This window comes from Antechinus flavipes, chromosome 1 (assembly GCF_016432865.1).
Source record: "Antechinus flavipes isolate AdamAnt ecotype Samford, QLD, Australia chromosome 1, AdamAnt_v2, whole genome shotgun sequence".
NCBI lineage: Eukaryota > Metazoa > Chordata > Mammalia > Dasyuromorphia > Dasyuridae > Antechinus > Antechinus flavipes.
The window spans coordinates 583,611,905-583,624,487 of NC_067398.1; the positions used below are offsets into that span (position 1 = coordinate 583,611,905).

At 32.4% G+C, this 12,583-nt stretch overlaps 1 protein-coding gene across 5 annotated transcripts in view; it reads right to left on the reverse strand.

Moving 5' to 3' along the window:
• STK3 (serine/threonine kinase 3) overlaps positions 1 to 12,583 on the reverse strand; it is a 539,323-nt gene that overhangs the window by 223,872 nt on the left and 302,868 nt on the right. For all 5 annotated transcript variants that reach the window (XM_051970911.1, XM_051970912.1, XM_051970913.1 and 2 more), the window contains one exon: positions 10,186 to 10,311. In XM_051970911.1, the coding sequence (XP_051826871.1) occupies positions 10,186 to 10,311 (126 nt within the window). The remainder of the gene's footprint in view (positions 1 to 10,185; positions 10,312 to 12,583) is intronic.

The window sequence follows — 12,583 nt, forward strand, 5'->3', positions numbered from 1 at the left end:
CAATTAACCTGTGAAGGAAATCAAAAATGCAGGTGGACATAAAATAGAGGGATTGGGAATTCTATGTAGTGGTTCATAGTCATCTCCCAGAGTTCTTTCGCTGGGTGTAGCTGGTTCAATTCATTACTATTCAATTGGAACTGATTTGTTTCATCTCATTGTTGAAGAGGGCCACGTCCATCAGAATTGATCATCATATTGTATTGTTGTTGAAGTATATAATGATCTCCTGGTCCTGCTCATTTCACTCAGCATCAGTTCATGTAAGTCTCTCCAGGCCTCTCTAAAATCATCCTGCTGGTCATTTCTTGCAGAACAATAATATTCCATAACATTCATATACAACAATTTACTCAGCCATTCTCCAAGTGAGGGACACCCACTCAGTTTACAGTTTCTGGCCACTACAAAGAGGGCTGCCACAAACATTCTTGCACATACAGGTCCCTTTCCTTTCTTTAAAATCTCTTTGGGATATAAGTCCAATAGTAACACTGCTGGATCAAAGGATATGCACAGTTTGATAACCTTTTGAGCATATCTCCAAATTGCTCTCCAGAATGGCTGGATGTGTTCACAATTTCACCAACAATTTATCAATGTCCCAGTTTTCCCACATCTCCTCCAACATTCCACATTATCTTTTCCTGTCATTCTAGCCAATCTGACAGGGTGTGTAGTGCTATCTCAGAGTTGTCTTAATTTGCATTTCTCTATCAATCCACTCATTCTTTAGGACTAAATTGTTTTCTTCTCAATCAGATTTTAGTCTATCTTTCCCTACCCCTTTATTTCATGTAATTTTTATTTCATCATGATCTGAAAATGATGCATTTACTAATTCCATCTTGCTATATTTGATTGAGGTTTTTAATGCCCTAATTCATAGTTAATTTTGTGTCAGTGCCATGTACCACTGAGAAAAAGATATATTCCTTTGTATCATCATTCAATTTTATCCAAAACTTCTTTCTTGTTAATTCTGTGGTTAGATTTATCTAATTCTGGGGGGGGGGGGGGAGAAGGGGGAGATGAGATTCCCCATTATAACTTTGTGTAACTGATAACTTATTCTCTAAGAATTTGGATGCTGTACCCACTTGGTCCAAATATGTTTAGTATTGATATTACTTTATTGTCTATGGTACTTTTTAAAAACATATGACTTCCTTCCTTATCTCTTTTAATTAGATTTTTGCTTTTATTTTGTCTAAGATTAGAATTGCTATACCTGCTTTTTCTACTTCAACTGAAGCATAATATATTCTACTCTAGCCTTTTACTTTTAGCTTTACTCCGCATCTCTCTCCTTATCCATCATTCCCTAAGTCCTATTAGCTGCTAAAATTTTGTTGATTACACCTATTAATTTTTTCTCATACCTAATTCCTTTCATTCACTAACCCTAGTTCAAAGCTTCATGTCTCTTCATCTTGAGTATTATAACAACTTCCCAAAGGATTTTTCTACCTTCAAAATTAAATTGAATCAATGTTCCCATTATTCAATTAACTGCCATCTCAAATTCATTTTACACTTCTAGAAAATTGCCTGATGCAATGCCATTATCAGATCCTTCCACTACTCCTGGATCTTCAGTGACTCCAAATTTCTTGAGACATAAAAGTTAAATTTCTGGCCCTGATATTGCAGGCCTATAATAATATGGTTCCAACCTAGAGTAAATTTAGTTTCTTCTCTCCCCTACTTGTATCTTCTTAGTCCCAGAAGACAAAAGTAGTAACAATCAGAGGAAATTGCAAAGCAGGAAATTTGGGCTAGATACAAGGAAGAGCTTCCTAATAATTAAAGTTGTCCATAAGAAGAATGTACTGCCCTACATTGAAAAGGCATCTACCAATACTAAGGGTCTTTAAGGAAACAATAGATTGCCATGTGTTACATCGTAGAGATCTTTTTTTAAGAAACTAATTTGACTAAAATTCCTAGGAGGTTCCTTCAAAATCTGAGATTCTAGGATTGAGAAATCATAAAAAATTACTGCTTCAAACATCCAATTTCTCATCTTTATATTTTACAATGAACTATAGATTTAGAATGATACATATATAGAATATATAGAATACCCTTGATGAAAGTATGAAAAAAGAACAAATTGTTTTCTATAGCTGACCTCATCTTCATAATTACAGAACTGATAAAAAGTTAAAGAGAATATAAAAGTTCTTTGTTGATCACAAAAAAGCATTTTGAAATAACAGAGTACCATGATTAATATGCTGTCATTAATACATGTTGCCACAGAGAAAATGCCTTAACAGGTAAGGCATAAAATGTAATCTGGCTGAAGCTTTTTATCAAGTAAGATACTTTACAAAGAGTCTACATGGAAGTTTTCTTATAAAATATTCGTTATAACAAAACCAACAAACAATCATCCAGCCTTGCTTGAACATTTTCAATGAGGCATAAATTTGTCACTTTGCAAGCAAGGCAGTTCGTTATATTTAGGATAATTATAGTTGTTAGAAAGTTGTTCATTAAACCAATCCTATGTGTGCCTCTTTGCAACTTCTACACTTCTGGTTTCAACTCTTCAATATAAATGGAATAAATCTAATCTATCTGGAAAATGAAAAGTTTGAGTCCTTTAAAATAGCTCTCCTATCTCTTTTGAGTATTTTCTTCTCTAAGTTAAATACCCTCAAATTCTTCATACTATCCTTGTATAACATACTCAAGGCCCTTCAGTATCCTAGTAATTCTTCTCTGAATACTATGCAGTTTATCAACATTCTATTCCTAGCTTTTGGGATGAGAATTCACTATTTGATGAAAACTGCTGGGAAAAATGGAAATTAGGCATTGACCCATACTTAACACCATACACCAAGATAAGGTCAAATTGATCTAGGCATAAAGAATGAGATTATAAATAAATTAAAAGAACATAGGATAGTATACCTCTCAGACCTGTGGAAGAGGAAGGAATTTGTGACCAAAGGAAAACTAGAGACCATTACTGATCACAAAATAAGAAAATTTTGATTATATTAAGTTAAAAAGTTTTTGTACAAACAAATTTAATGCAGACAAGATTAAAAGGAAAGCAATAAACTGGGAAAACAGTTTTTACAGTCAAAGGTTCTGATAAAGGCCTCATTTCCAAAATATATAGAAAACTAAAATTTATAAGAAATCAAGCCATTCTCCAACTGATAAATGGTCAAAGGATACGAACAATTTTCAGATAAAGAAATTGAAACTATTTTTAGTCATATGAAAAGGTGCTCCAAATCATTATTGATCAGAGAAATGCAAATTAAGACAACTCTGAGATACCACTACACACCTTTCAGATTGGCTAAAATGACAGGAAAAGATGATGAATGTTGGAGGGAATGTGGGAAAACTGGGACACTATACGTTATTGGTGGAATTACGAATGGATCTAACCATTCTGGAGAGCAATTTGGAACGAGGCTCAAAAAATTATCAAACAGTGCATACCCTTTGATCTAGCAGTGTTACTATTGGGCTTATATCCCAAAAGACATCTTAAAGAAGGGAAAAGATCCTGTATGTGCAAAAATGTTTGTGGCAGCCCTTTTTATAGTGGCTAGAAACTGGAAATTGAATGGATGCCCATCAATTGGAGAATGGCTGAATAAACTGTGGTATATGAATGTTATGGAATATTATTTTCCTGTAAGAAATAGTCAGCAGGATGATTTTAGAGAGGCCTAGAGAGATTTACATGAAATGATGCTAAGTAAAATGAGCAGAACCAGGATATCATTATACATTTCAACAATCATTGATCTCTTCAATAATGAGATGATTCAAACCAGTTCCAATTGTTCAGAAATGAAGAGAACCAACTACATCCAGAGAGAGAACTGTGGGAATTGAATATGGACCACAACATAGCATTTCCACTTTCTATTATTGTTTACTTGCATTTTTGCTTTCCTTCTCAGGTTTTTCTACCTTCTTTCTAAATCCGATTTTTCTTGTGCAGCAAGACAATTGTATAAATATGTATACATATGTTGTATTTAACATATACTTTAATATATTTAACCTGTATTGGACTACCTGCCATCTAGGGGAGGGGATGGGTTCCAGAGGGGAAAAGTTGGAACAGAAGGTTTTGCAAGGATCAATGTTGAAAAATTACCCATGCATATGTTTTGTAAATAAAAAGCTATAATAAAAAATAATAATGAAATACAGTGCATAAAACCAAATATAATACTCCAAATGTGGTTTGATCATGACACAGTTAGCATGATTATCATCTCCTTATTTCTGGAAGCTATGCTGCTCTTACTACAGTCCAATATCACAATAGTTTCTTAATGCAACATCATATTGCTGAATCCTAGCAAATCTGAGAGAGTTTATTAAAAACTCCCACATCTTTTTCAGGTATATTTTTGTCCAACCACATTATTCCAAATTGTACTTGTGAAATCAACTTCTAAAACCCAAGCATATGATATAGCATCAATTCATTCTGAATTTAATCTTGTTAATACAGACCTAAAAATTCATCACTATCTGATCATAACACAACATATAAAAGACAGCCAGAATCTCTAATATTTATATTATTGATAATCATTATAGTAATTCACATTTATACTTAAAGGTTTATAATATCCTATGAAACAGATAGTACAAATACTATTTTTTCCATTTTATAAATGATGAAACTGAGGGGTCAAATATTTGTCTATCACTACCCAGTTAATATCCAATGTGTAATTTGAATTCTAGTCTCCTGAGACTACATTTAATACTCTTAAAGCTCAATTACTGCTAATCAATGCAAGTAATTTTTTCTTTTTTTTTTAATTTCTATTTTTCCCAGTAACATGCAAAAACATTTTTTGTTTAAACATAAACATTCATTTTTTAACATATTTCCTTATGAATCATGTTGGGAGAGAAATATCAGAATAAAAGGGGAAAATCACGAGAGGAAAAAAAGTAGGAAAAAAAAAAAGTGAATATAGCATGTATTGATTTACATTCAGTCTCCAAAATTCTCTCTCTGGATGCAATTGGCATTTTCCATCCAAAGTTTATTGGGATTAATGGAACTTCTCTTATATTACTTGCTACTAGGCTTCGTTAGTAACATATAGAAATGTTGATGATGTGGATTTAGTTTCTATGCTGAAACTTTGCTAAAACTGTTCATTGTTTCAAATAGATTTTTAGATAATTCTCTAAGATTCTCTAAATATACCATCATATCATCTGCAAAACTATAGAGATAGTTTTGTCTCCTCATTGCTTACTTCATTCTTTTAATTTATTTTAATTTTCTTACTGCTAAACCAAGATTACTAGTACAATCTTGAATAAGGTGGTCATAATGGGCATCCTTGTTTCAACCCTGATCTTACTGAGAATACAGCTAACTTCTCCCCATTACAAATAATACTTTTTGAAGATTTAGAAAGATGATGCTTATCATTTTAAGGTAAACTCCATTAAAGTAAACTGCTGTCTAGTGTTTTTAATAGGAATGGATGCTGTATTTTGTTTTTTCTGCAATTATTGGGATAATTTTATGATTTCTATTGTCTGGTTATTGATATGGTCAATTATGTCAATAATTTTCTTTCAATTGAACCTGCCCTGAATTCCTGATATAAATCCTACTTGGTCATAGTGTAATACTTAAAAATTTTTGCACCAACATTCCTTAGGGAGATTGGTCTGTAATTTTCTCTCTATTTTGGCTCTTCCTGCTTTAAGTATCAGCACCATATTTGTGTCATAAAAGGATTTTGGCAGAACTCCTACTTTATTTTTCCAAACAGTTTACATAGTATTGGAATTAGTTGTTCTTTAAATGTTAGGTAGAATTCACTTATAAATCCATCTGGTCCTAGAGGATTTTTTTTTTAAGTTCACTGATGGCTTGTTCAATGTCCCCCCCCCCCCCCCAAGTTAGGGTTAAATATTTGATTTCCTCATCTGTTAATTTGGGCAATTTATACTTTTGTAAATATCCATTCATTTCAAGTTGATTGTCAAGTTGGTGGCATACAATTGGGTAAAATAGCTCTTAATTACTGCTTTAAATTTTTCTTCATTGGTGATAAATTTGCTCTTTTCATTTTTTTTTATGCTGGTAATTAGAGCTTTTTTTCCTTTCCTAATCAAATTAACAAAAGATTTAAGTATTTTGTTAGTTTTCTCATAAAACCAATTCTTGGTTTTATTAACTAATTGAATAATTTTCTTACTTTCAATTTTATTAATCTCTCATTTGAGTTTCAGAATTTCTAATTTAATATTTAATTGAAGGCTTTGGCTTCTTCCCATAGATTTTGGTATGTTGTCTCATTATTTTCCTTCTCTTGGATGAAATTATTGTTTCTAAGATTTGCTATTTGACCCACTGATTCTTTAGAATTAGATTATTTAATTTATATTTGGTTTTTAGCCTATCTTTTCCTGGCCCTTTATTGAATGTATTTTTTATTGAATTGTGATTTGAAAAGAAAGCATTTAGTATTTCTGCTTTTCTGCATTTGATTGTGAGATTTTTATGCCTTATACTGTACATGGTCAGTTTTTGAGAGATTAATAAAATTGAAAGTAAGAAAATTATTGAATTAGTTAATAAAACTAAGAATTGGTTTTTGTGTAGGTGCCAAGTACTGCTGAGAAAGAGGCATATATTTTTCTATCTTTATTCAGTTTTCTCCAGAGGTCTATCATCTTTAAGTTTTCTAAGATTTTATTAATCTCTCTAGTTTTTTTCTTATTTATTTCATGGTTAGATTTGAGAGGGTGAGGTTGAGGTCCCCTACTAATATAGTTTAGCTGTCTATTTCTGCCAGAAAGTGGCATAACTTCTCTAAGAATCTGGATGCTATACCTCTTGATGCACATACACTATGGTATCCTTTTATTAGATGTAGTTTACTTCTTTATCTCTTTTAATTAGATCTATTTTTGCTTTTGTTTTATCTGAGATCAAAATTGTTATTTTTCTTTTTGCTTCAACTGTATAATAATAAATTCTGCTTCAGCTTTTTACCATTACTCTGTATGTATATCTTTGTTTCAAATGTTTCTTATAAACAAAATATTTATCCATAAAGCTATCTGCTTCCATTTTATGGGAGAATTCATCCCATTCACATTCTCAGTTATGATTACCAGCTCTGTTTTTCCTTCCATTCTATTTTCTCCCCTCTATACACTTCTGTTCTCTTTCTACACAATCCATGCTCTCTTTTCTATCTAACCTCTCTCTCTCTTTTCTTTTTCCTTTCTACTCCTTCCTTATAGAGTAAAGATAAATTTCCATATTCAAATGAGTGAACATCTTATTCCCTCTTTGAGCCCAAAAGGATAAGATCAAGCTGCAGATAATGCTCATCCTTTCCCCTTCTTTCCCTCTACTGTCTTTTGTGCCTCTTCATGTGACTTAATTTACCTCCTTTTACCTCCCCTTTTCTCTTCTCCTAGGAAAATCCTTTTTCTACCCCTCAATGTTATTTTTTTAAATGTCATAACATCAAAATCAACTTCTTGATACATATATATATATATATATATACACACACACACACACACACACACACACACACACACATACACACATATTCCATTTATGCACTAATAAAAGATACAGTTCTCAAGATTTACAAGTATTGTTTTCCATCTAGGGATTTAAACAGTTTAACTTTTAAATAATATGGGGGTATTTTTTTTTCCCTTTCTTGTTCACCTTTCTATGCTTCTCAGGAATCCTATATTTGAAGAACAAATTTTCTATTTAGTTTTGGTCTTTTAAAATAAAAAGTGATTTGAAAGTCTCTTAAAACTCATTGAATATTTCCTCCCCTGAAAGATGATACTCAGTCTCACTGGGTAGGTGATTCTTGGCTGTAATCCAAGTTCTTTGCCTTTTGGAATGTATTCCAGGCCTCTGAGCTTTATTATAGAAGCTGCTAGATCCCAGGTAATCCTGACTATAACTCCTCAATACCTTAATTGCTTTCCTCCCACTCCCCTAGTAGCTTGCAGTATTTTTTCCTTCAGAATACAGATTTGGGGTTTTGAAAAAATGTTTCTTGGGTATTCCCTTGGGATTTCTTTCCTGAGGTGATCAATGGATCCATTCAATGACTTTTGCCCTTTGGTTCTAGTATATCAGGAAAGTTTTCCTTGATGATCTCTTGAAAAATGCTATTCAGGCTCTTTTTGTTTTTTTTGTTTTTTTTTTTTTTACATGAACTTCAGGTAGACCAATAATTTTTAAACTGTCTCTCCTGGATCTATTTTCCAGGCCATTTTGTTTTTCCAATGGGGTATTTTATATTTTCTTCCACTTTGCCATTCATTTAATTTTGTTTGACCGATTCTTGATGTCTCAGAGAGTCATTAGCTTCCATTTGCTCAATTCCAATTTTTGATATGTAATTTTCTTCAGTTAGCTTTTAATATCTTTTTCCATTTGATTAGCTTTATTTTTCAAGGTGCTGTTTTCTTCATCTGCGGTTTTTTTTTTTTTTTTTTTGCATTTGGCCACCTGTGTTTTTTAAGGAATAGTTTTCTTCAATCAATTTTTATTCTTCCTTTTCCAAGCTGTTGACTTTCTCCTGCATACATCATCTTCTTTCTTTTCCTTTTCTTTTACCTCTCTTATTTGCCTTTAAAAATTTTTCTTCTACCTCTCTCATTTACCTTTTAAAATCCTTTTATGAGCATTTCCAAGAAGTGTGTTTGGGCTTGAGAGCAATTCATATCACCCTTTGAGATTTCCGATGTGGACATTTTGTCTTCTAAGTTGATGTTAGTGTTTTCCCTGTCATGGTAGTGGCTTTCTATAGTTAAAAGTTTTTTTTTTTTTTTTTTCCCCATTTCTTGCTTATTTTATTTATTTCTTTCTTTTTTTCTATTTTGTGACTTTTAAGATTGAGCTCTGCTCCTGGGATAAAGGAGTTATCCCAGTTTCTTGTGTAGCTGAGCCCTGGCTTTGAGCACAGGAGCTCCTTGTGTCTGGTGTCTTACTCTCCAGGCAACAGACTGGTTTCCTGACCTAGCAATTTGCCTTTTGTGCTGGGACTGGAGGCTGCCCCACTGCTATAACCAGGATCGAGGGTCTCAATTGCTGATCTGCTGTGATTTAGATCCTCTCGCTGGCTTTCCCAGACACTGTCCAAACTGGGCTGAACACCCCTCTCACCCTGTGAGACTGATTTTACTTGAAGTCTTTCTAATATATCTTGAATTGGAGAATGGTGTCATTCAAACTCTGTTCAGAAGATCTTTAGGCAGCTTTCTGGTTTAACTCTGCCATCTTGAACCCCGGGACTTTGACAAAGCAAGTATTAAAAATAGATATAAGTACTCTAAGACTGTTGCACAGGGTGGGCAATCAAAATTACATGGGCCAAAATAGAACAAATCTCTGTATTAAATAATTTCTACTATACAGTAGTAGAAAGAGTGTCAGGCCTAGAGTCAGGAAGACCAGAGTTCAAATCCCACCTCAGACACTTAATAACTGTCTGACCCTAAGCAAATCACTTAACCCTTTTTGCCTCAGTTTCCTCATCTGTAAAATGAGCTGGAGAAGGAAATGACAAAGGGTCCAGGACCTTTCTCAAGAAAATCCTAAATGGGATAACAAAAAGTCAGACATGAATGAATGGATTAAACAATATAGATGAACTAAAACTGATCAATGAGTGATTAATGAAATTAAAAATGGAAATAAACAAATAAAAGGCACAAATAATCCAGTTCAGTGATACAGTCTCAATTACTGAAAGTTATATTATAAAGCCATATTTCTCCCTCTGAGGACAGTGTGATCTTCAGGCATCACTAATAATTTTTGATATAATCTATGATACTGTAGCTATGGAATAGTGCTAAATTATAGTACTGAAAGTAATTATGATAGTGTATGAGATTTAATTCTTAATTCAACTAATCAATCATGAGCTTATATAATAGTAACATAAATATATGTACATATCAGTCTTTTTAAAGTTGACACTAGCATAAAACATGTCCAGTAACAATTTGGATGCAGTAACAAGACAATTTGGCAATTGTCTTGAGCAACTCGAGAAAAATTCTGCTTAGATCAGTTTTGGCAAATTGAATCATATTTTGAATAGTAAGGGGCCATATTTAATAAAACCACCATTTTGGGGAAAATAATGGATAATTACGAACCGAATTTTCTTCCTCCTCTTCTAGTTCTCGTTGCTGTTCTTCGTGTCTTTTGGCCTTTATGTCCATAGCTTCTGTGATCAGGTCTCTTAGAATTGATACTTGTTTGGCATTCTTGATAAAAGGATGCTAGGAAGGTAAAATTATACAGCATAAATACAACAGATTTTTCTTAATTCCATCTAACAGATATTAAAAACAACATGTGAATGTAAATCAGGATCATATGCCTCAATTGTAAACATTTTTTAGTATTTTTTTGTAATAAAATAATTAAAAGCTTAGGTAACAGAACAGATAATCTTTCAGTTGCTCTGGAACTAAAATTTTGCTTTTGTGTATTTTAAAAAAAAAACATCAAAATATAGGAAAATGCAACCATGTAACTAACAATTGCATTATACTTAAGGGTATAATTGTACAAAGGAAGTGGGCATTAGATAGTAAATAAAACATAGTAGTGATTGTATGACATATAAAAATAAACCTATTCTAATATTCAGTTACAGTATTTAATTAATCTTAACAAGCTGACAGCACAAATTAGTAGTCAAAAGAAGAGCAACCATTTTTGTTGCCTTTTTCAGCAGATTTGTGTTTTAATATGTCTTGAGTAATATAATCATTTCCACAAGTGAAATGTGAAACAGTCGAAAAAGAACAACTATTTCTTATAGCAAACAAGTACAGTCCTCATTTCAAAACTACGTGAAACTATTTTATTTCTCTTCATCGTGCACATATACAGGATATATGTTGTGTGTGTACCTTTCCATGCTAAAACTCCCCTAAACTGGCTGTATGGTAATTAAGACGTGCTAACTCCTATGTCTCTAAAGAACAGTAAAAATCCACTGAGAAAGAACATATAGTTCTATGGTTATGTGGAAAAGCAGTAGTGTTTTGGAGGAAGGGAAGGTGAATAATTTAGCTTTGAAATTTTATTTCCATGCTTACACAGAGAAGAAGCATTTATTAATTATATCAGCAAAATTCTTTTAACATACTGCTTAAAGAATTATAACAATATTAAAATCTTCTCAAAAACATTTTCAAAAGGTATAGAAAAGAATATAAATGCTGAAAGGACATATTCCACAGGATATTGTCATGATAGATAAGGGCTGAGAAAAAGGTGTTGGTAATGCCTTTTCAGAAAAATGGTAGAATAATGCAGAGGGGCTACATTTTCTACATAACAGTCTCATTAGTCATAGGATTATGAAATCAAAGATTTTAAGGTAAATGTCATCTAGTTTACACTTTCAATAGAATATAAATTCCTTCCTTTCTTTTTTCTCAATAGTATTTTATTTTTCTAAATAGATGTGAAGTAGTTTTTCAACATTTTGTAATACTGTGTTCCAAAATTTTCTCTCTCCCTTCTATTCCTCTTCCCTCCCCAAAACAGCAAACAATCTGATATAAGTGAAATGTGCCATCTTTTTAAACATATTTCTGTTTCTGTCATATTGTGCAAGAAAAATCAAACCAAAAGAGAAAAACCATAAGAAAGAAAAACAAACAAACAAACAAAACAAAAGCACATGTGGGTCCTTAGTGAGACTGCAGGATCAAAGGGTATGCACAGTTTTACAGACCTTTGGGCACAGATCCAAATTGCTCTTCACAATGCATTGTATCATTTCATTTCCATTAACAATGCATTCGTATCACAGTTTTCTCCTATTCTCTCTGCATTTATCATTATCTTTTCTTATCATTTTAGCCAATTTGAGAGGTATGAAGTGGTATCTCAGATGAGAGTGGTAACTCTATGATTCATCTTTCATCTAAAAAGTCACTTCTCCCCAAATTTCTCCCATCAAATTAAGTCGTTTTTAAATCATATCACAGTCTCCAAATATTTATATGATTTGTCATTTTTATCTTATCTTTATTACTCATAAATCAATTACAAGCAAATTAATTGATACACCATCAGGTTTTGCAACTCTTGAGTTCTCAATATGGTAGCCATTCTCTTTGGTGCCCTTAAAATTAAGTTTATTCATACTCAGTTTTCTCCAATTTTTAAGAAGTCAGGGGCAGCTAGATGACACAATAGATAAGAGTACCAGCCCTCAAGTAAGGAGAACCCAAGTTCAAATTTGATTTGGGACACTTAACACTCTCTAGCTATGTGACTTGGGGGCAAGTCACTTAACCCCAATTGCATAGTCCCCCCAAAATAAATAAATCCTAAATTAAAAGTGAGGTTAATAAAATGGAGTGTAAAAAAATTAATTAACAAATAATTTTTAATAAGTGAAAAATTTCTCTGCCTATTTATAATATTAAACTGTTCTCACAAAAGTAGGATATCACTCCACACAAAAAAGTGCAAGTCCCCAAAATTATATCAATACATAATTTTCTCTCCAAAACTGTTTAAAAATCC